At 36.9% G+C, this 22,885-nt stretch overlaps 7 protein-coding genes across 7 annotated transcripts; 4 read left to right on the forward strand and 3 right to left on the reverse strand.

Moving 5' to 3' along the window:
- The first annotated feature begins 451 nt into the window (after positions 1 to 451).
- On the forward strand, positions 452 to 1,639 carry LOC108826204 (glutathione S-transferase U21-like). Its single transcript, XM_018599589.2, has 2 exons — positions 452 to 883; positions 1,088 to 1,639. Exons 1-2 carry the CDS (start codon positions 563 to 565, stop codon positions 1,430 to 1,432), a joined length of 666 nt encoding a protein of 221 aa, XP_018455091.1. The 5' UTR covers positions 452 to 562; the 3' UTR covers positions 1,433 to 1,639.
- A 1,271-nt stretch (positions 1,640 to 2,910) lies between these two features.
- Positions 2,911 to 3,900, forward strand: LOC108826161 (glutathione S-transferase U21). Its single transcript, XM_018599543.2, has 2 exons — positions 2,911 to 3,325; positions 3,416 to 3,900. The coding sequence occupies exons 1-2, from the start codon at positions 3,008 to 3,010 to the stop codon at positions 3,758 to 3,760; spliced, it is 663 nt and encodes a 220-aa protein (XP_018455045.1). The 5' UTR covers positions 2,911 to 3,007; the 3' UTR covers positions 3,761 to 3,900.
- Positions 3,901 to 4,116: 216 nt separating this feature from the next.
- Positions 4,117 to 5,443, forward strand: LOC108826349 (glutathione S-transferase U22-like). Its single transcript, XM_056993571.1, has 2 exons — positions 4,117 to 4,497; positions 4,747 to 5,443. The coding sequence occupies exons 1-2, from the start codon at positions 4,183 to 4,185 to the stop codon at positions 5,266 to 5,268; spliced, it is 837 nt and encodes a 278-aa protein (XP_056849551.1). The 5' UTR covers positions 4,117 to 4,182; the 3' UTR covers positions 5,269 to 5,443.
- A 2,487-nt stretch (positions 5,444 to 7,930) lies between these two features.
- On the forward strand, positions 7,931 to 9,227 carry LOC108824480 (VQ motif-containing protein 9). The gene has a single exon (XM_056994352.1). The coding sequence runs from the start codon at positions 8,121 to 8,123 to the stop codon at positions 9,018 to 9,020; it is 900 nt and encodes a 299-aa protein (XP_056850332.1). The 5' UTR covers positions 7,931 to 8,120; the 3' UTR covers positions 9,021 to 9,227.
- A 399-nt stretch (positions 9,228 to 9,626) lies between these two features.
- On the reverse strand, positions 9,627 to 11,579 carry LOC108828432 (14-3-3-like protein GF14 omega). The gene is made up of 4 exons (XM_018602128.2): positions 10,963 to 11,579; positions 10,305 to 10,427; positions 10,091 to 10,207; positions 9,627 to 9,990 (listed from the first exon to the last, which is right to left on the reverse strand). Exons 1-4 carry the CDS (start codon positions 11,440 to 11,442, stop codon positions 9,928 to 9,930), a joined length of 783 nt encoding a protein of 260 aa, XP_018457630.1. The 5' UTR covers positions 11,443 to 11,579; the 3' UTR covers positions 9,627 to 9,927.
- Positions 11,580 to 13,554: 1,975 nt separating this feature from the next.
- On the reverse strand, positions 13,555 to 18,349 carry LOC108828091 (lysine-specific demethylase JMJ21). Its single transcript, XM_018601651.2, has 16 exons — positions 18,108 to 18,349; positions 17,882 to 17,992; positions 17,751 to 17,797; positions 17,454 to 17,596; positions 17,115 to 17,312; positions 16,828 to 17,027; positions 16,344 to 16,443; positions 15,683 to 16,261; positions 15,471 to 15,593; positions 15,313 to 15,393; positions 14,895 to 15,229; positions 14,582 to 14,800; positions 14,421 to 14,508; positions 14,178 to 14,340; positions 13,932 to 14,097; positions 13,555 to 13,847 (listed from the first exon to the last, which is right to left on the reverse strand). The coding sequence occupies exons 1-16, from the start codon at positions 18,251 to 18,253 to the stop codon at positions 13,721 to 13,723; spliced, it is 2,826 nt and encodes a 941-aa protein (XP_018457153.1). The 5' UTR covers positions 18,254 to 18,349; the 3' UTR covers positions 13,555 to 13,720.
- A 266-nt stretch (positions 18,350 to 18,615) lies between these two features.
- Positions 18,616 to 21,349, reverse strand: LOC108824142 (phospho-2-dehydro-3-deoxyheptonate aldolase 1, chloroplastic). Its single transcript, XM_018597510.2, has 5 exons — positions 20,843 to 21,349; positions 20,494 to 20,771; positions 19,926 to 20,202; positions 19,587 to 19,832; positions 18,616 to 19,113 (listed from the first exon to the last, which is right to left on the reverse strand). Exons 1-5 carry the CDS (start codon positions 21,281 to 21,283, stop codon positions 18,856 to 18,858), a joined length of 1,500 nt encoding a protein of 499 aa, XP_018453012.1. The 5' UTR covers positions 21,284 to 21,349; the 3' UTR covers positions 18,616 to 18,855.
- Positions 21,350 to 22,885: the final 1,536 nt, after the last annotated feature.

Consider the following 22,885-nt stretch of genomic DNA (forward strand, 5'->3'; position numbering starts at 1 on the left):
ATAGTGCGTTTAAGACTTGGCAGTTTTTATTCCCAGTTCCCTCACTTGAGGCTTTGAGTGAAAACTGATTAGAAACATCAGCAATAGTTAAAAAATGTGTGAATTTCTTAAAAATGATATAAATATTATTTATTTATATTTTACTTATTTTTAGCAATTGAATAAATAACGTGGGGTTTTCCATCACATATACGAAACTCTTTTTTTTGCTCTCTCAATATTTTTATTATTTCTTTATTTTAAAAATGAAAAATTATTTGAAAAATTATCAAGAATGATAATCTACGTATCATCACCATTTTTTTGCTTAATAAGCAGCAAAACTTTTTAAACCTTGATTTATCAGTCTGTATTTTTTTCTTTGAAATGGTACTTATAAAACTACTATGCAAATATATTTACGATTTTGCTGACCAGCTGCATATCAATACGATCGAGACACTATCACATGGCACAAATATATCTTAAGACGCCCACTAGCAGTATTAAATAATATACGAGACAACTAATGAAAGAGATAAAACAAAAACCACCATCTCTTTGAGCTTCACGGATCGCAACAATGTCGGACGAAGTAATTCTTCTCAACTTCTGGCCGAGCATATTTGGAATGAGAACGACGATTGCGTTGGAAGAGAAAGGAGTCAAGTACGAGTATAGAGAAGAAGAGGATGTCATCAATAACAAAACTCCCTTGCTTCTTGAGATGAATCCGGTTCACAAGAAAATCCCGGTTCTCATCCACAATGGTAAACCGGTTTGCGAATCTATCATACAAGTTCAGTACATAGACGAGATCTGGCCCGACAAGAATCCATTCCTCCCTAAAGATCCTTACCAGAGAGCTCAAGCTTTGTTCTGGGCTGATTTCATCGAGAAGAAGGTAATTAACATATCTAAAATATTAGTTATAAATTATAATAATTAGTTTTATAATCAAACGTTAATATTAATATATTTGTACCCCAAAATATTTTTTCTTTATCAAAAAGAAAAGAAGGTAATTAACAAATCTTCTAGCCTTCTAGGGTTTTGCTTGTAACTCGTACGTGTGAGTATGTAATGTTACTTGAGCTATATGGAACAGTTGTGTGTTTGTGGGAGGAGGGTTTGGACAACGAAAGGTGAAGAGCTAAAAGCAGCTAACAAGGAGTTTCTTGAACTACTCAAGATTCTACAATCTGAGCTTGGAGATAAACCTTACTTTGGTGGTAATAAATTCGGGTTTGTAGACATTGTCCTGATTGGCTTCTATTGTTGGTTTCCTGCATACGAGAAGTTTGGTAACTACAGCATGGAATCAGAGTGTTCGGAACTGATGGCTTGGGGTAAAAGGTGCATGCAGAGAGACAGTGTTGCTAAGGCTTTGCCTGATCCAGAGAGAATTATTGGATACGTTTTACATCTAAAGAAGCTATTTGGGCTCGAGTAAGATAAAATCAATTTATTTGCTCTTTCTATTATGTTCCTACTTGATAGTCTCTAAAGTGGAATCTTGTTCTGAAAATAAGATGCTTTGCTTCTGTTGAGTTAGATGTTTGATCTCAATTCTTGTAACCTGCCCCATGTAGTATCACATATCTTAATACGCCACTAGCAGTGTTAATTAATATACGATATAGTATAAAGTTATTATAAACTAATGAGATAAATTATATAAAGAGAAATTAGGTAAGCTGTCAACAATATCATCTATCTTATTAAAATAGGAACATTACAACTTCTTTTAGGTAGATTTTTAAAGATGGACCTCATATATTTAAATTAAATATCTCATTCTTTATATATAATATGTATCATACTCTAACTTTGCATTGATGTATTTCCTTAAATACAGTTCTTCTTTTTGTCCATATTCCATATATGATTTTTACATTTATTACATGTCGATTTAAATAAGATATATATTAAGAATACTAAAAATATTAATCGTTCTATAATTACCCTATACAATTTATTTTAAATTGATCAGTATACTTTCATTGGCCATATTAATTTTATTAGTACGAATAACATTAGGTAGATAAGTCATAGACGCATACATAAAGATATGACTATTCTTATAACTATATTGGGCCTAATCTACTTTCTAAAACAAATAACACATAGCTTCATATATTGTATAAAATATAGTAATATTGTATAATATTATATTTATACAGTAATACTAAAAACAAACCAAACTGAAATATAATATATATCAAAAATGCTTTGAACCATTACACACAAAATATATTAGACCTCAAAGATTAAATTCATTTTGAAATTACGTAATAATTATTTTAAAAAATTAAATTTCGTAATGTACAAAAAACATAAGTTTTATATAAAATTTTGTGTTACAATAAAAAGACACAACTCGCGATTGCAAAATGTTATTTTTACATACGAAAGACAGTTTTGATATTGTTCTTTAAACACAAAATTGAATATACAAACTCGATACTACATAAAACTAAATAATATAGAATACATTCTAAAAATAAAATCCGTGCGGGTGTGCATATGTTTATATAATATATAAATATATTATGTTATACATATTTTCATATAAATAACATCCCAATGTAAGTTTATATGATAAATGTTGAAAATACAAACTATGTAGCACTATATATTTAAAATAATATAGAAAATTTTACTTTACATTATCATAAAATTTAAAAATCAAATTTAGTAATTAAACACATTACTTATTTAAACACATTAGTACACATTATTATTTATCAAAATTTTATATTAATACATATTGCGATCATGTATAACATTTAGTAAAAACAAAGATAAAAAAAAATTGACTCCCGAGCGGGTCATGATATAGTTTATATTAAAGTACAAAGTAGAATGGATGAGTGGTAGAACATGCGAAATTTACCTCAAAACCATTTTAGGTTCAATAAGTATTGAATAGTACATGCTACTCTTATAAACAACCTAACTCCTAGCCCTTCACCAAACATTTGACAAGAGAAAAATAGAGACTAGGAAGCTTCACAAGATCTCAAAGATGGCTGAAGAGGTGATCCTTCTGAATTTCTGGCCGAGTATGTTTGGGATGAGGACTATGATTGCGTTGAAGGAGAAAGAAGTGAAGTACGAATACAGAGAAGAAGATCTTCTCAACAACAAGAGTGCCTTGCTTCTTGAGATGAATCCTCTTTACAAGAAGATCCCGGTTCTCATCCACAATGGTAAACCAATCTGTGAATCTGTCATACAGGTCCAGTACATAGACCAGATCTGGTCAGACAAGAACCCGTTACTCCCTACTGATCCTTACCGGAGAGCTCAAGCCTTGTTTTGGGCTGACTTCATTGAGAAGAAGGTAAGAACAATCGTTTTTTAATGAACCATGTTAGATTCTAGGGTTTTTGTTTGTAACTCTCATAGGATGTTACTTTTGCTGCAAGAAAAGTTGTATGTTTGTGGGAGGAAGACTTGGGCAACAAAAGGTGAGGAGCTAGAAGAAGCCAAAAAGGAGTTCATTGAAATACTAAAGACTCTTCAATCCGAGCTTGGAGACAAGCCTTACTTTGGTGGTGATAGATTCGGGTTTGTAGACATTGCCCTGATTGGATTCTACAGTTGGTTTCCAGGGTACCAGAAGTTTGGTAACTTCAGCATCGAACCAGAGTGTTCTAAACTGATGGATTGGGGAAGGAGGTGTATGGAGAGGGAGAGTGTAGCTACATCCTTGCCTAATCCTGAGAGAGTTGTTGGGTTCATTTTACAGCTTAAGAAGCTCTATGGGGTCGAGTAAGACAAGATCTATGTTGTGTTTCAGCTCTTTTGTTGTGTTGTGTGTTTCTAAATAATACAGATTATAATCTGTAAAGTTGGAGTGTTGTCTTGTTCTAAAACTCAGATACTTTGTTTGCTTATTTAAATCTTAACCTTAAACGTTGACTTCTTCTTCTTCGAGAGAGAACCTTTGAGATCTTGGAGATGCCTTGAATCAAAAGTAAAAATGTAAAATGACGTGAGCAGTGGCCTAAGCATTTTTCTAAAACCCAATATAATATTAGAATTCTTGTTGAATTGAAATAAAAAAAAAAAACTTTATCTCTATAACAGCTTATAGCTTGAAAACATATTTTAGAAGAAGAATATAAAATGATGTGAAATAGCCACACCCCACACACAAAGAAAATACTAAGTCTTATCTTACAAGACTCGGCAACAATGGCAGATGAGGTGGTCCTTCTAGACTACTGGGCGAGCCCATTCGGTATGAGAGCGAGGATCGCGCTGAGAGAGAAAGGAGTCAAGTTTGAGTACAGAGAAGAGAATCTGAGAGACAAGAGTCCATTGCTTCTCCAAATGAACCCGGTTCACAAGAAGATTCCGGTTCTGATTCATAATGGTAAACCGGTCTGTGAATCCATGAACGTGGTTCAGTACATAGACGAGGTATGGTCTAACAAAAACACTATCCTCCCTTCTGATCCATACCAGAGAGCTCAAGCCAGATTCTGGATCGATTTCATCGACACCAAGGTACACAAATCCCTAGGGCTTGTTACTACTAACTCATAGTCTAATGAAACACTCGCGTTGGCTTCCAAATTTTAAAGAGCTATTATATATATAGGTTGCGTAGTCTCTAAATTGTAATTTGTTTTAGTTTTTTTTTTTGTTAGTTTTAGTTATATTAACCAAAAATGTTTATGGCCCCCTAAATCTCAAATCCCACCTACATCATAGTTTTGATGTTATGTTAAACTCTATGGAAACTGAATGATGCAGGTGTACGAGCCAGCTGATAAGATATGGTTTACAACAGGTGAGGTACAAGAGACGGCCAAGAAAGACTTTATTGAAGCACTCAAGATTCTTGAAGCTGAGCTTGGAGATAAACCCTACTTTGGTGGTGATAACTTTGGGTTCGTAGACATTGCCATGACTGGTTATTACAGCTGGTTCCAAACATTTGAGAAGTGCGCTAACTTCAGCATCGAACCAGAGTGTCCAACACTGATGGCTTCAGCCAAGAGATGTTTTTTTTTGATATCTCTGGTGTCTGGGCAGCCACTTTCCCAAATATCCCCCGAAGAGGTCCAGCGCCCCAGCAGTAAGGATGTTAAATCGCTGTGGCCGGGTTTCGAAGCTGGGTGGCGGACACCTCAGCCGAGGTTCCATTACCACCAGGCTACGAAGCCCGGTTCAGCCAAGAGATGTTTGCAGAGAAAAACAGTGGTCGACTCTGTACCTGGCCCTGACGAGCTCTTTGCCTTAGCCTTTAAACTTAGGAAGGAGTATGGCGTCTGAATCTTCCAGTGTCACATTTGGTTTGTGAATTGATTCCTCTTCATGTGTGTGATTTGTCTCTTTCCAACAAATAATAATCTATCTTATTAAAACAGAAGTACACATATAAAATACTCCTTAGTTTTCAGTGTTATTTACAATTATATGCCACTGAGAATTAAATTGAATTTCTTATTTTAATGTTTGTCTTTTTCAGTTATATTAATGTGTTTCTTTTTCTTTCCTATTTTAATGCTTCTCTTTTTCAGTTAGATTAATGTGTTTTTTTCTTTCCTATTTTAATGTTTGTCTTTTTAGATAAATTAATGTATTTTGTTTTTTATTATTCAATAATTAATGATATTTCAAAATTGTCTTTTTTATCAACTTAAAGTTGTCTAAACTATTTGAAAATATAAAAAATAGTTAAAAGTAAACATATAAAGTAGATAAACAATAATCAAACACCAAAAATATTTAAAATATATATTTATTCTCCATCCAAATTTTGAAGTTCAACCTGTTTTTCAATTTTCAATTTAGGTATTTTGGCTTACATTACTCAAATTTATATGTTTTGAAAAATTTAAAGTATATATAAATTTTGAAAATTTTAAAATAATTCGAACGGATTATCCGTATCCGAACCAAACCCGAAAATACCCGAATCAAACCGAGACCAAAATTTATAAATATTTGAATGTTGCTGAAATCTTTAAACTCGGAAATCTCAAACCCAAATAGATTTTAACCGAATCAGTCGGTATCCAAATACACATCTCTAACGTAGTCAATGTAAAACGATCAAGTATTACAAATGCATCATTTAATATAAATAAATAAAATTTAAAATAGAAAATTAATACCCGTACGGTCGCACGGGTCATGATCTAGTGGTTTCTTGTTACCCAAGAAAATTTTATAGCTGAGTTAAGCACGTCAAGTTTAGGCTAGCCTTTTCGTTTGTGGGCTTCTTGAGGGCTCGGACACAACTCGTGGCCCAAATTATAAGGCTTTGTTGTTCGTTGCGGCTATCAATAGCAACAAAACCCTTCTGGTTCAAACAAACGGTGAATCTTGTCAACCATAACCACAAAAAAGAAAACGTAGTAGATTGCTCTCGTCCTTCTCTATCATTATAATTCGAAGTTCAAACCAATTTTCGTTCGGAAAACAATAAATAAAACTATTTTTACGTTAATGTCATTGAAGGCAAATATATTGTCAAACAAAGAGTACAAAGAAAAAGAGGAGATGAGGCCACGGAGCAGGAGAAGAGTATACGTTACTACGTTACATGGGGACTTGTACTATGATGCTTTTAATTATACTAATGAGCCCCCACATTTATGTGTTTGCCTTTATCCAATTACCTTTTTTTGTTCTACGATATCCACTAAGAATAGTAAAGAATATACACAAGCTTTATTCAACAAATAAACCCAAACAAAACTTAGTTTTAAAATTCTTCATTCATACTAGCACAGAATAATAATTTCGAAATCGATCAGCAGGAAGAAAAATAAACAACGGGATTGATCGGGTCAAACAATATATGTATTATCCAGAACAAGGTAACAAAATCCATAAATTACTAGTATATGACTATGCAATTAGTAAAACAAAAATGTAAAAGATGAATATGCTCTTGTACCAAACTCCTCGGAAATATAAAGACTCCGCATAGTAACTACTGAAATAGCCAAATAGGTAACTATTCGTGAAAAACTTAGAAAATTTAATGTTTTCGTTATAACGTTTCTAATTAAAAATAATTTAATTTATTGATTGATACGTTTCAGTTTACACATATATATACTTCCTGAGTAAGCTAACAAATAAAGGCTTTACCTGTGCAAGAATATTTCAAACATTTTTTTTTTGTTCCAAAACATTTTTTTTAAAATTAAAAATTACGAATATTTCAAACATAGTTGTCTCCCAAAAATGACATGTCGCCAAACCAATCTCAATAACTACTAATCAGAAACCAAACTTATCCCGGTTACATGTTATTATTCACTACTGCTAAGCACTAATGAGGGAGACATTAACAGTGTAACTAATACTCTGAGAGGCAAATTTGGAAAAACAAAAGGGCTAAAAGTCACGTGATAGCCGTCTCTCTCGTGCTAATCAGCCGTTAGATAAGTCGCATGCTGACTTGGATGAGAGATCTCAGGTGGGGTGAGAAGCAGGAGATAAAACTCATGATTAAAGGCTGTACGAATGTCGTTTTCGGTAAATACTTTAGAGTCTTTTGACCAAAATGGGCGTTGAATAACCCGACCCGTTAACCCGAAACACTTGTATATTATATAATTTCATCTATTGCCTATTGCTCGTACATTTGAAATATTTTTATTTATAAAATAAAGTTTTTTTTTCTAGTAAAATTATTTCAGAAACGTCTCTCATTTATTACTAGATTAATTTTCAATTTTTGTTTGGATTTGTATAATAATATATTTAAATACTTAATTTTAACCAAAAAAAAGTTAAACAATTACAATTGGCCTAGGATAGAATATTTATAGGTACATGTTCATTCATATAACACGCATTAAATATTTAAAGAGAATCCACAGATACATAGAGACAAATGATTTCATTTTCATCTTAATTCTAGAAAAATCCAATTAGAGCCTTAAGAGTCGTATAGCCTACAAATACAAACCATATGCTTTTATAAACCAATTTGTTTTTTTTTCCTTTATTATAAAAAAAATCAAAAGAGAGAAAAAACATTTCAATCAGCTTCGTCTTCTCCATTATCTCTCTACCAAATCTGGCAGAGAAACAACAACAAAAAAACCAAAGAAAGCTTATAATAGAGAAAAAAAAAGGACTCTGTTTTAGTTTTGTTGTTGTATATGATGGATAAGAGCTGTAACTCCTCCGGCGATTCTCCCGCCGTATCAGCCACTAGCACCGGTAACAACAATACAGGGAACAACAACAACAGAGACAATCATTACCTAAGACAACTCAACAAGCTCTCTCATAAGATATCAAAACCAACCTCCTCCTCCTCCTCCTCAGCTTCCTTCTCCGCCGCCGCCGTGAATCAAGAAACTGATCACCAACCGCAGCAACAGATCAACCACGGGAATCTCCACCAGCACCAGCCTCCCGTTTACAACATCAACAAGAACGACTTCAGAGACGTCGTCCAGAAACTCACCGGCTCTCCCGCTCACGAGCGGATCTCCGCATCTCCTCAGCAGCCGGTTCACCACCCCAAGGCTCACCAGAGCTCGCGTCTCCACAGGATCCGTCCTCCTCCGCTCGCTCCTCCCGGTCTGCTGAACAACGCTCTCATCCCTAACTGGAGCGGCGGATACGTCCCCAGACCGACGGCGCCGCTCTCTCCTCTCCCGCCGCTTCCTCCGGTTCACGCGGCGGCGGAATCTCCGGTGTCGTCCTACATGCGGTACCTCCAGAACTCGATGTTCGCGGTCGAATCGAATCATCGGAAGGAGTTCTCGCCTCTGGCTCCTCTGGTGTCGCCTCGGTGGTACCAACAGCAGCAGCAGCAGCAGGAAAACGCTCCGCCGCAGCAGAACAACGGTCGTCCTCCGCATCCTCCTCCTCCTCCTCAGGGAACGGTCTCGTCGCAGGCTGCGCCGACATCGGGGTGTTTGAGTTCGCCTAAATCGCCGTACGGATTGCTCTCGCCGAGCTTGCTTCTATCGCCGACGTCAGGTCAGTTAGGGTTTCCGGTATCGCCGACGACGGTGCCGCTTCCTAGCCCTACATACAAAGGTCACTGATCAGGAAGATACGTTAAACGGCGTCGTTTTGATTCACTTTGTTCTTTTTGTACATCATTAGTGGTGGATGAATTGTTTTTTCCTTACTCAAATTACTTTGAATCCTTTTTTTTTCTTTTTTACTTTCTTTTATTCCCATGTTTGTTCATGTTAGAAGAAACAACGATAAGGAAAAAGAAAGGAATACACTTTTGTTGATCTCATCTATATTTATCTCTTCGTAGATCTAAATTGCATACAACTATTGTTTTGTTTCTCTATTCAAATTAGATATTATTGAATATGTTTTTGATTAGTTCCTTGGTGTACTAAGGTATTGGATTAGCTAATACTACACACTGTTCCTTTGGTTGAATTTTTGTGCAGATGCTTTCGCTTTCACTGTTCCGTTGAAACTTCAACCCTGACTTGTAACATGAGCATACATACCTCTACATTATTTTACACGTACTTCTCTAACTAGTGTGTGTACTAACACTTCAATAGATATATTTTTGCTTAATTAAATTGGATAATTTCTTTTCAGACCGCTTAATGATAAAGTAATACGCTTTAGACAAAACCAATAGTAAAGTAGCCCCGTTTTTAAGTTGGAACAAGGTAAAGAGAGACAGCAAGCCTTTATGATCTTTAAATTGATAAGAAACAGACAAAGCAGGTTTATAGCAGACATTGAAATGGATAAACACAAACCAAAAAAAAAGAAAAGACAGAACAAAAAGAAACAAAGAAAAGAAAATCAAGCAAAGAGATAAAAGATGATTGATGTGGTTCGACTCGCCAGAAATATGATGAATGAATAAAAAAGCTTTTGGAGATAAAGCTAAATTGGCAAGCAAGCGAACGACGTCTTAAGGAAACGAAACCCCTAGAAACTCAGCAGTTCAATCAAAAAAGATTGTTACTACTACTGTTCCTCTGTTGGCTTTGGAGCTGATGCTTCCTTGATCTCCTCCCCAGCATCATCATCCTAATAGTGTGTTACCATCCACCCAACATAGAAATTAGTTACCCCCATGAAACTAACTAACTGCGATAAAAAGAAGAAAGATTGAAAGGAGTGAACATACCTGCATGTCGGATGTCCAGAGAGTGAGGTTGTCACGGAGAAGCTGCATGATCAAGGTGCTGTCTTTGTACGACTCTTCACCTAGAGTGTCCAACTCTGCTATCGCGTCATCAAAAGCCTTGACGATAAACAACACATCAAGAAACACCCAGTTAAAAATCAACATCACTATTGAGCCAAAGGCAAGTGTTTGATTCTGGAGAGGTCTCAAATACCTGTTTGGCGAGGCTGCAGGCACGATCAGGAGAGTTAAGGATCTCGTAGTAGAACACAGAGAAGTTCAATGCCAGACCAAGACGAATCGGGTGAGTTGGAGCTAACTCTGCATTTGCAATATCCTGTAAAACAGAGAGAGTCATCACAAGCATTATAACAAACAAATTCTCAAAAATCAAAACCAAAGCAAGCTCTTCACACCAATTACTCAACACTAGACCTAGACATTCGATTTTTATTTGATTATTATTATTTTTCTTTTAACTTTTTGATTTATTTTGGATATAGAGATATATGAACTGTATATAATATATCATCACGAACTGCAGCTTAGATCTAAACACACAGGCAAGCTCAAAGATCATGTTTCACCCCAATTACTCCTAGACATTCAGTTTTTGGCTCGATTTTTTTTAATTATTATTTTTCCGATATAGAAATATAAGAACCGTTCAGCTATTTATAACATAACTATAAAATCTAAGAATCTCAGCTTAGATCTGAAACCAAAGCAAGCTCAAAAACCTTCTTCAAACCAATTATATCCCACACTACATTTGGTTTTCCATTCGGTTCACGTCGGTTTTTTCCGGTTTAGTTATTTATACATTTCTGTTTACGAATCCACCAATCACAGCTCAGATCTGAAGATTTTACCTGAGCAGACTTATAAGCAGAGAGAGTATTCTCAGCAGCGTCTTTCCTCTCCTGACCAGTCTTAAACTCAGCCAAGTACCTATGGTAATCCCCCTTCATCTTCAGATAAAACACCTTCGAATCTCCCGAGCCTGCGGCAGGGACGAGCCTGTCGTCGAGGAGCTTGAGGATCCCGTCGCAGATCCCGGAGAGCTCCGTCTCGATCTTCCCCCTGTAGTCACGGATCGCCTTGACGTGGTCGTCGTTGCCGCGGCTCTCCTCCTTCTGCTCGATCGAGGAGATGATCCGCCACGAGGCCCGCCGTGCGCCGATCACGTTCTTGTACGCGACGGAGAGGAGGTTTCGCTCCTCCACGGTGAGCTCGTCGCCGTCCACGGCCGCGGAGACTTTCTCCATGAACTCCACCATCTCCTCGTACCGCTCGGCTTGCTCCGCGAGCTTGGCCATGTACACGAACTCCTCCCGCGCAGAAACCGCCATTTGTTCTTTTGTTCGTGAGAGATCTGAGATCTGATGAGGATCGGTGAGGAGAGGATGAATGAATGAAAGTGTTTAATGAGGGAACGCGATAAATGCGTTTTAGAGAGGACGAGAGTGAAATCTGGATCCGATATTGAATACGGGCCGTTGGATTCGTTCCGACTCTATTGCGGGGAGGTCCCCTGCTTTTTAAAGGGGCCTTTGTTTGAATTCTCTTACCATACAAAAAAATAACCAATCATGTATTTTCTATGTTTATAAATAACATATTTTCAGGTTTTTACATATACTATTAAGTTATATTTTGATTTGTATATCAGTAGGGTATGTAAACTGTATATTAATTTAGGTTTTTACATATACTATTAAGTTATATTTGATTATATTATTTCTATAACCATTTATTTTCTAAAATTGTATATCAGTAGTGTATGTGTAAAAACTGTATATTAATTTTACATGAATTTTTTTCCACAACCCTATGGGAATCACTGTATTTTTTTTTTTTGAATTTGAACAACGAAACACTGTATATTTTGGGGTTTATATATAAGATAAAGGTTAGTTTTCCTATGCTTGTAATTGTAAATATAGTTAATTTGCCTTATTTTTATATACAAAAGGGTTTATTAGGTTGATAGAAAAAATACAATAATGGAAGCAAGTTGGTTATCAAAAAAATAGAGACAGCTCAAAGGAACACATGTGTTGTGACTTGTGAGCATGTCAGGGATCCAAAGGACTCTTTTTTCTTGTCCAACTCATCTTTCACATTTTAAATTTAGTTGCATAGTATTTCATGACTAGTACTTCTCTAACTTATAAAATTTGAAACTTGGGTTATGTGAAAATTTATTGTCTTTCTTCAAATCAATATATATTGATACGATACTACTATTACCACAAGATTTTCTTGAAATAATTTTTTTGCTAATTGTGATGATGTGTTCAAATAATAGTATTCTATTATCGAAATCAAGTCAATGATGTTTATTAATTATAGTCACGGTTTACTCGACAGCTCTTTTTTTAGTCAACAAACAATCATTTCCACTTTTTTTTTGCGAGTGATTTCCTAAAATAGAATAAGATTTGTTTTGTCCTTCACAGTTTTGTTTGTTATATATTCATCCAATACTTATTCATGAAACTGCATGATTATGTTTGTTCGTATCTTACTTCTTCCTTAAGTTGTTTCAACTTTATTAGTTTTCTTTATGTGGAACATTGTGTTGATAATGGCTTTGGCCAATCGAATATATAGTTTTATGTGATACTATATGTTTCATGCCTGAGAAGAAAGCATGCTTGACGTCTTGACGAGGCGGCATGGTTAAACGGTATTGCACGTAAAAATAATACATAGGCTCCGACTGGATGTAAGAGTAGACACATTTGTCACGTGTTAAACTCTCCACCGATCCATAGTCACATAAACATACAAATGAAGGCAGAAGCAGATTCCCAAGAACATATCAAGAAAAAATGTTAAAACACTTTGCAATGTTATGACATCACTTCCTAAAATTCCGTGGAAATTACCTCCAAATATTGTTTCATCGTTGTTTAAGAAATCCCTCAAGATATTCTCCGTACAGCTAATTTAATTGGTTCTTTCGTCTTCTGACAAGAACAGAGAAGCTCTGCCTCGGTTCCTCTTACCTCTTTCAGACACTCTTCTATATTATATACACACGTGTGTTTGATTTCTTCATCTTTCGTCTTTGCTTTGTAAATTATAAAGCTGAAAAAACAGATCATAGACACAAACGGATACGCTCTACTTTGTCACTAACCCTGAGCAGGTAAACATGTTACCATTTCGTTTTCACATTCTCATTGTTTATTCTAACTAACATTGATTAGTGTGTGACTGGGAGAGCAAAGGATAATCATAGAGAGACAAAGAATAATTATTAGTCACTCAAGAATTTGCCACTCAAGAATTTGCCTGTGGAGAGATCTCGGAAGGATCATTGATGATGAACGATCACCCGTCTCAGACAGAGGAAGAGAGTGCGGATCATGAGGAAGCTCGGAAGCAGTGGTGGTGCAAAGTAGTATGGATCTTGATGACTTGGATGTGAACTATGAAGATATCGATACTGGTGATTTCGTTTTGTGACCATTTTTTTTTTCATTTGCATTACCAAAAACAAAGAGATTTCATGTTCTTGTAGCTTTTCTTCTACACACAAAACGTGATTTTACAGCATTGATTTATTTTAGACACATTTAGTTTGGTGATGTGTAATATAAATTATTGGTTGGAAAGAGACTAGTACGAGTTGAGTAGACTCCAAACAGTGAGTTCAACCTGTTCCCATGATTCAGCTGTCCGAAGTTCATCCCAGATACTGAACATTGCACCCAACACATTGTCTTCATGCAATAAACAATAACACCTGCAAAACCACCGATCGCACTTCACAGTTACATACACCACAAGAAAAAGCTTCGAATGCAAAATTTATCTTTATTTAACTTACATTGTGCGGTAGGAAGGAGACAGTACTTTCTTCCTCGTACCGTCTGCTGCCGCCGATTTACTTCTGATTAAAGGAAGGCCGTAGCTCTCTAGAAGCTTCTTGAAAAGATCAGTGTCTCCTCTGAACACGTCCAAGTGTATTGGTATCAAATCGAAGATGGGATCCCCTGCAAATTTTCCTCACTCTTTCAGTAAACCTCTCCACCTTTGCAGTTTTGATAGCATTTAGATTATAGATTTAGGATACCTATGGATAAATCGCTGAAGTCAAGAATATGACCGGGACGCCATGAGTTGTGTTGGCCATCAACAGAATCATCAGCTGCGCATGGTTCCATGTGGATGTTGTCGTCCATGACGTCCGAGTGTATCCAGGTGCAGGGCTTGGTTTCGTCTCCAACATCTGTGTCCTATGATCCCCAAAAAAAGGTTATGCTAATTCTCAAACCTTCGGAAGGTATATACAATAGATAGGTATATGATAAGCAACCTTGAAAACATGGAGCAAATCCACAAAGAACTCATCAGGCATGTATTCGTCTATTTTGTTCATCAAAGCCTTAGGAATAGGATTTCCCCTGAACGAAGATATCACCAACAGTGGGTTTTTTAGAGCAAAATCAAATGGAAACAGTGTCATGAGAAGCATACCAGTTCTCCAGACGACTAGTGACGTCCTTCTTCTTTTGGCACAGATCATCGACGAAGACTTTCCATTCTGGAGGAATCTTCAACTCCTCATGAGCATCGTTTGCATTCAATAACTCAGGACGTGTGACTGGAGGATATGGCAGTTGGTGAAGGTTGCGTAGTTGTTGTCCCAAAAAGGTAGCCAAGTTCTGAGCGTCGCTCCATGTCAGGTCATCTCTTCTGCAAGCAACAGCTTCAAGTTAAAGATCATGCTTTCGGTTTAAAGATGAGCCATGCGTAAATTATAAAAAAAATTGAGAAGGAAAGAACTCACAGTTGAGCAAATATCTTCCCTTTGCATCTCTGTGTTATAATATAGGGCCAAACATGTGAACTCAATGAACCGAAAGAATCGTGTGCTGGAGGCTTCCCCTTGTTCCTATGTTGAAGTAGCGTTTTGTTCCAAATACCAAATGGGAACTCGCTGTTCAACATTGATGCATCAAAATCGAGATTGGAGCTAGTGAGAATGTCTGGGATTCTCTTGCCATCCCAAGGGATAACTTTGTAAGATCCTTTTTCCAAGTAAAGAATCCCGCTTGCTAGAACATCAGGGATATGGCTTTTCAAAGGAGAATTAGCCCGGCCAAGAATGTCATAAAACTCCAGCTGCACAAAGAGAAAACAAAGGGGTTTACAATTGTAACAGATGCACAAGGACTGCTTAAATTGTTGTATAAAGATTAACTTGCCTCAGTGCCAAGACCGTACATAGACTGTTCCAACCCTCCTTCCACAAACAGTTTTACCGCATAGTCGGAGAACAGATAAACCTTAACAGAAAATAATAAAAGAAGTAAGAACGAATAGGTGAAAGGCGTAGGTTTTCTAAGAGACAGAGTCAACGCACAGGATTGCTGCCAGTTCCAACTGGAAGCTTTTCATCTTCCGTAACCGACGGCAAGTTGTGGAAAGTACATACTTCCTCTAGACATCGCAACCATTTCTCAGCGTTTAAAGCAATGCATGCTCCCTAATATGGAAGTAGAAAGAATTGATGATGCAGAGAATTTATAAAGCTATAAAGCTAAATCTTCATTATAGTAGGAAACTAGGAATCACCTTCCATATTAAGGTTCTCAACTCCGGCTTTAGAACCCAAAGCTTGGATAGCCAGCCCCTCATTTCTCGTTGACCTACAGAGTTCCCCATAGACCATGGAAAATTGTAATGGTCTCTTTCTTTATCAAGAAACTTCGACAAAGAATCGATATCATAAGAGAATCCATTCTTCCACATATTGTATCTCTTTGAGACTCCATTGGCATCCTCTTCGTGGTTTTCAGTCTCTCCCTCTCCGTTCATACGGACCCTCTTCTCTTTCCTGGTAAGGTCAGAATAGCTCAGAGTACTGTCGTCCTCATCGTGTGTTTCTTCTTCCATCTCTTCAGAGTTTCCATCGTCAAGAGCAAGGAGCCCAGCACGACACACCCCTTTGTGCTGGTACCCAGGCGCCATGTCCAAACACACGAACCCAAAGTTTTCTTTGTTCACAAAATTCTGGGTAACGGCCACTGTTGGTTCAAGATTGAGGATACAGTGCCACCAACCACTTGGAACATAAATCGTTTCGCCAGCTAGTAGTGTGCACTCAATGGGTTTGTCTTCGTCGGCTAGGAGAGGATAATAGTCTAACCACCACTGTGCATAAATCGAAAACAATTATCAGGATACAGTAAAGATGAAACGAGAACGTTAGTGCTTGAACAGTTCAGCATTATACCTGCAGAGAAGAGGGGGTGTCGATGCTGACGTCACCGTCATCTTCATTGACATGGACTGTAACACCTAGAGGCACTTTTCCAGGGGGATACAACGCCCACCTATTTAAACATAAAATGACGTCATCCTCAATATATATAGTACTACCTAATTCCAGTGAAGCAATGGAGAAAGGGAGAACAAAGTTGCAGGAGAACTTAAAGCTAAAAAAGAGAAGAATAATGTTCAACAAAGTGTGATCACGGAGTTCAAGGACTAGCGAGCTAGATCACAGTTCTTGATCATGAAATCATGAAAACTTACAAAAATGAATTATTAAATGCAATACTTGATTTAAGTTAAAACCATAACCTTGGATGCTCCTGTTCAGTTCTACATTGTTCTCCTAAATTGTATACAGGGCTCTCTAATATAACTGTTACCAAACGAGTGTGCTAATAATTGTAAAATAAAATAGTTATTCAAGCAAAAAAAAAGAAGTTTACCTTTTCCGACCGCAAAGCAGGGTGTTCCAGGCGCTGGTAAGAGCTGGATCAACATGCCAAGATGCACCAGACCTCTCCGGACCAACTATAAGCCATCTGTATGGCGGACGGTTCTCTTTGTCTAAAATCTCAAACCAATCTTCTTGAAACAAATAAGGCACACTATAGTCTTTCAACAACTCAGGAGCAGCTTCCCCAAACTACACGAAACGTTGAATCCTTAAAAGAATATTTTCACTCCAGCAACTCAAAAGTGTTATATAAATTACGCGGCAAATTTCCCGTACCCTGTCATCGAAAACGTAAAGAGGATCTTCATCCCTCTGGAGTTTCATATACGAGATGTAATCCTTGAACTTCATAGAAATCTTGTTCGGACTCCGCTGAGAGATTCTAAACGGGACTTCACCATATTTCTCTGATAACTGGTCAATTGTCCATGTACTGCTAGCTGGCCAAGAATCAGCAAGACCAGACAGCAAAACCTAAAACCATAGCCAAGAGTAACAACATCATCACAACTGAAAATATGTAACAGAGCAGTCTTCTTTACCAGCAAGCCAAGACACAACCTCACACAGATTAAAAAAAAACTAGATCAGCAAATAAAATGATTGGAGGCATACAGGTTTCTTAGCGTCGTATTCCTTGGTAAACTCATCCAAGGAGATGTCTCTCCTACGTTCGACATTCCCATCATCAAAAGAGAAGCCGTCAAGAGACGCATTACACCTATAGAATCGTTTATACAAGTACAACGAATTGAACCCTGCACATGAGCAGAGTCACGTGAGAGAACCAACATGATCATATAGCAAGAAGAACACTCCTATCACTTTAATTGTTGTTGTAGAGTAAAATTTTCTTTTCAAAATAATAATCATTTTTAAAAAGACTACTTTATGAACCAACAAAGATGATACCATCAAAATGCAAAGGCTTTGTATCATTATCTCGAGTAACTCCTTCTCTGTATATCATAAATAAGAGAAAAAAAAACAATCAATCACTTACAAAATCTAAACTCGAATGATTCCAAAAAAAGGTTACTCACAGATGCAGTGTGGTGTTTTTCCAGGAGCCTTTGTAGTCGAGAGGACCTTTTGCTTTTCTGAGGCATAAGCTCATCCATAGAGGCTCTTCGTTGCATAGAATGTACATGACACTTGCACAACAATCCAAAAACAATTCGAATATTCATCTATATCTAACCTTAGCCTTCAAATTCCTGATATATATATATTATATTGAATTGATTCATAGTCAAATCTAGAAAAAACCTGCTGACGCAAGCGAGGTGAGCGATGTCTCGTGGAGCAAGGTACTCGAGGAGGACGCATATGGTTTCGTCTGGGAGGACGCTGAGAGCGCCGAGCGCCTCTGGACGCCGATCTCTCTGTCGAAACGCCGTCGTTTCGCCGTCCATTTGCTGCTTCCCACGTCTTCCAATTTCAATTCTCTCTCTCTCTCTCTCGTCGCGGTGGCGCGTGATGATGATTCACCGTTTGATAAAATGGAATGCCTTTCGCACGTTGTACGCGGTTTAATTGGTGTACGAGCTTTTCGATACGGTGTCGTTTTCGCTAACGAATCTAAATAACAAGGGAACAACATCGCGTTTAGCTTAAGCGGAATCGGTTTTGTGAAAACGCGGTTCCTTCCTTCCAGAAGAAACGAGAAACGGCACGTAGTCTTAAATTAATGGGCTAAATGGGCTAAAGCCCAAATCTGAATGGAGTGAGAATTAGAAGATCAAGCATAATGTGTCCAAACCATACCTTAAGCAACTGTGTTTAACCTTCATTGATTCATTCATTGATAATGATAATTCTCTTATTTGAACACGCAGAAAAACTGATGCAGTATCCGAAATACAACGATACAATGATGTATAGAGTACATGCACCAAGGCAAATGAAACTCTTGTTTCTGGGCGTAAAATAAAACAGGACTAAAATCGTGTCACGTAATAAAACCAATAAGGTAGAGATCATAGTCATGTAAAATGTTTTAGATTTTCCCCGATTACTAGACAGCAAAAGCTTGTTGGGACTTGATCCGTCTCTTTCTAAGCCGTTCCGCAATGACGAAGGCCAGCTCAAGGGACTGTGACGCATTGAGGCGTGGGTCACAGTGCGTGTGGTAACGTGAACTCAAGTCGTCAAAGGTCACTGTGCGTGACCCACCGATACACTCGGTCACGTTCTGTCCTGTCATCTCCAAGTGTATACCACCTGGATGGCTTCCTTCTTGGTCGTGCACGTCGAAGAACGCTCTCACTTCCGCCTATTACATTCATTACCGAACATTTTAATACTAGTTTATCAGATGATTCATAAAACATAATACTAGTTTAGCAGATTAGATGTAGTTTTAGAGAAAACAATTTTGTTTAAAATTTGACACAAATTTTAATTTTTCAATGAAAAGGTAATTAACTTTTATGTTATATAACTTTATATTCTATTATATTTTTGTTTGAGTTTTAGTACAATGTATATAGTTAATGATGTTTTCTTCTAAAAAAAATATACAAAGCTAAATATTTTCTTTGCACAAACCTAAGAGTATCTTTCTTGCTAACCACCTAACTTATGTTTCACCTAACTTTATCAACATTTCGTTATCTCACCTAACACAACTGCAACATTAATAGTGTATGATGTGATGGTATTAGTACCATCTTTTGCGATAAGCAAAGAAACTAAATGGTCACTCTCGTGTTGAAACATTAACATATTAATTGTGCGAAAACGTACCAGGATGGAGTCAAAGGGACGAGTTTTAAGACCGCAAGGAGCCTTGATGGTGTTACCATGCATAGGATCACTAACCCATGTCACAATCTGTCCAGCCCCACGAACCGCTCTAATTAGATGAGGGAGTTTCACACGCATATTCTCCGCACCCATTCTTGTGATTATCGTTATCCTCCCCGGTTTATTATTAGGGTTCAGGATCTCGATCAGCTTCACCAGCTCGGCCGGGTCCATCTTGTTACTCACCTACACAACCAACCACAAAAAAGCAAAAACAATAAATATGGGTCTAGGAAAACAAGTTGTCATTCAAGAGTTCATTAGATGATGTGCACCTACTTTAATACCGAGTGGATTCGCAATGCCTCTAAGGAACTCAACATGGGCACCATCAAGCTGTCTGGTACGCTCTCCAACCCAGACCATATGGGCAGAACAATCATAGTAGAGACCAGAGGTAGAGTCTAGTCTGGTCAGTGATTGTTCGTAAGGCAAGAGCAAACACTCATGAGATGTCCAGAAGCCTGTCGTTTGCATTATAGGATGATCAAGCGTTAGCCCAGCAGCGTGCATGAACCCAAGTGCCTCATCAACCCGGTTAGCAAGTTCACGGTACCTAACCAAAAACAAAAACAAAAACTCAAAGATCAACACAACACATAAAACTTGAACTTAACATATATACATTGTTTGTTATGTCTAATTACACCACCAACAATGCCGGTAATTTTAGGAACTATAGACAATTTGTAAATGAAATTTAATTAATTTTTGTTTAACAATTTGTGGTCTATATATATTCATTTACTAATTTCTTTTTTTGGAGCCATAAACCAATGTTTTATTAGCTTATAATCAAGACCAAACCCTAAACTAGCTAGAGCAAACAGCAGGTTTAGGTTTTTACCTGTCTCCTTGCTCGCTATGCTCAGCAAAATCAAGATTCCACTGAGTTACTCTCTGCATAGCAGCGTAGCCACCAGTGGCAAAGGCTCTAAGCAGATTCAAAGTGCCTGCAGATTGGCGATAGGCACTAACCATCCTCTGTGGATCAGGGATCCTTGACTTGGCATCAAAGGCATCGCCGTTAATGTTGTCTCCTCTGTAACTAGGCAGCTTCACGCCATCTCTCTCCTCAAACGAGTCTGATCTCGGCTTAGCAAATTGACCAGCCATTCTTCCAACCTAAACCAAAAAATTAATCATCTCGTTAGGGGTTAATTTACGCATCTAAACCAACCACTAAAACCGGTTACCTTGATAACCGGAACCTGACCGCCGAACATCAAAACCGCACCCATCTGGAGAATGATCCTGAACGTGTCACGGATGTTGTCAGCGTTGAACTCCTTGAAGCTCTCAGCACAATCACCTCCCTGCAGCAGAAACGCTTCTCCCTTTGCGGCTTGACCTAGCCTCTCCTCCAGCAGCCTAGCCTCCCCGGCGAACACGAGCGGCGGGAAGGCTTCGATCGTCTGGAGGACCGAGTTCAGCTCCTTCTGATCCGGGTACTCCGGCTGCTGCAACGCCTTCTTCGCCTTCCATGTCTCCGGAGACCATTTAGGTCCGTTCTTCGGATCGGTAACGGCGGAGATTCGTAGGAATGCCGGTCTAGAGGCGGAGGGAGTCACCGGTTTACGGTGGTGGATTGCAGATTTGGTAGATGGAAGATTCAAGCCGCCGTTAATGAGTGCCATTGTTTTTGTCCTTTTTGGTTAAGAGAGACAGGACGTGTTCTGTTTCGTATTTATATATTATACCTGAGGAAGAGTTTGAGTTGACGTCACATTTGTGAAGAGCTTTTGAAGTTCGGTAAGTACGAGAGCTTACGTGGGTCCGTGGTAGGTAGCCTTTTTCTTTAAGAGGTATTTTGGTAATTTGGTTTAGATGGTATCTTCTGGGATATTCTGTTTTGATTAGGTTAAAAAAGGTTAACAAGTCAACAGGTGAATGAATAAGTACAGAAACAATTACACTCAAAGACAGTTTTCAAGTTTCTATTACGTTATGGAGCAGTTTATACTACTAGGGTAATTTTTACTAACCAATCTCACTTTCCACTTCAAAACTAACTAAATAAATTGTAACTAATTAAAGACAGTTTACTAACAATATTTAATATGTATTTTTTTCTGATGAGATTTAACCACAAGTGGGTCTATATATCTCTTTTCATCTTCTTTTTCTCCGTAAGCTTTGAATTTTTTTTATAAATGAAATTTGTTGTTTTCAGTTTATATTTTCCAAAATAATTATATTTATTTATTATTTACATGATTTTACCTATCTTTTAAAATATGTCCAACTATATTTTTGATAGTGTTTTGTAATCGATGTGCATCCAATTCACACACATCCTTTTGTACATATGGATATGTAAAGTGATATACACATATATAGCACTAAAACATTTAAACCCTTGTAATATGCAAATAAATACACAAATACAATTTATACACCTAAAATATAACTTAAAATGATTAAACTGAACTAACACAAATTATTCAAAATCATTAAAATCATAAAATATTAGTGATTTGGTGATTTTGATTCTCTGTACACATTAGTGATTTTTATTATCATTGATAGTTATGTACACATTGGTGATCTTGACGATCATTTCTATGTATGTACACATTGGTGATTTTGACTATCATTCCGATCATTGTTATGTATTTTTGATTATCAGACGTAAATATTATTGCAAATAAATTTAAAATATTTTATTGTGTCTATGTATTACTATACAAGTTAATTGATGTAAATGAAAATCATTATACATGTAAATATTATAATTCGTGTACATGGTATAGTGTACACGCCAAATATCTTTTAAATTTACGGTTTTATTTTATGAATTTTAGACAGAACTGAACGGTTTCATATTATAATTTGTGTACATGGTATAGTGTACATGTAGATATGTTCATTATTGAACTACTTGTAATACTTCAAGATGTAATGCATTTCAAAATGTTTTCTACATTTTTAAAACCACATTTATATGTTTTTTTTTTAATTTGTCCACCTTACATAATTTTATTTGTACACTATCATCAAAGTGTACATTATACATCACAATGTATATGTGTACATTATCATCATAGTGTACATGTGTACACTATTTATCCAAATGTACATGAATACTTGATGTTCCGCATCTATACCATTTTACTTGTATGATACACAAATTGAGTGATATTGCATAATTTTAATGTTATTGTACATGTAGATAATAAAATAACATGTACACATATGTTTGAGATACATGTTAGACAACATGTTGCAAAGTTGTGTAC

The sequence above is a fragment of the Raphanus sativus genome, chromosome 9, assembly GCF_000801105.2.
Source record: "Raphanus sativus cultivar WK10039 chromosome 9, ASM80110v3, whole genome shotgun sequence".
In the NCBI taxonomy this organism is placed as follows: Eukaryota; Viridiplantae; Streptophyta; class Magnoliopsida; order Brassicales; family Brassicaceae; genus Raphanus; species Raphanus sativus.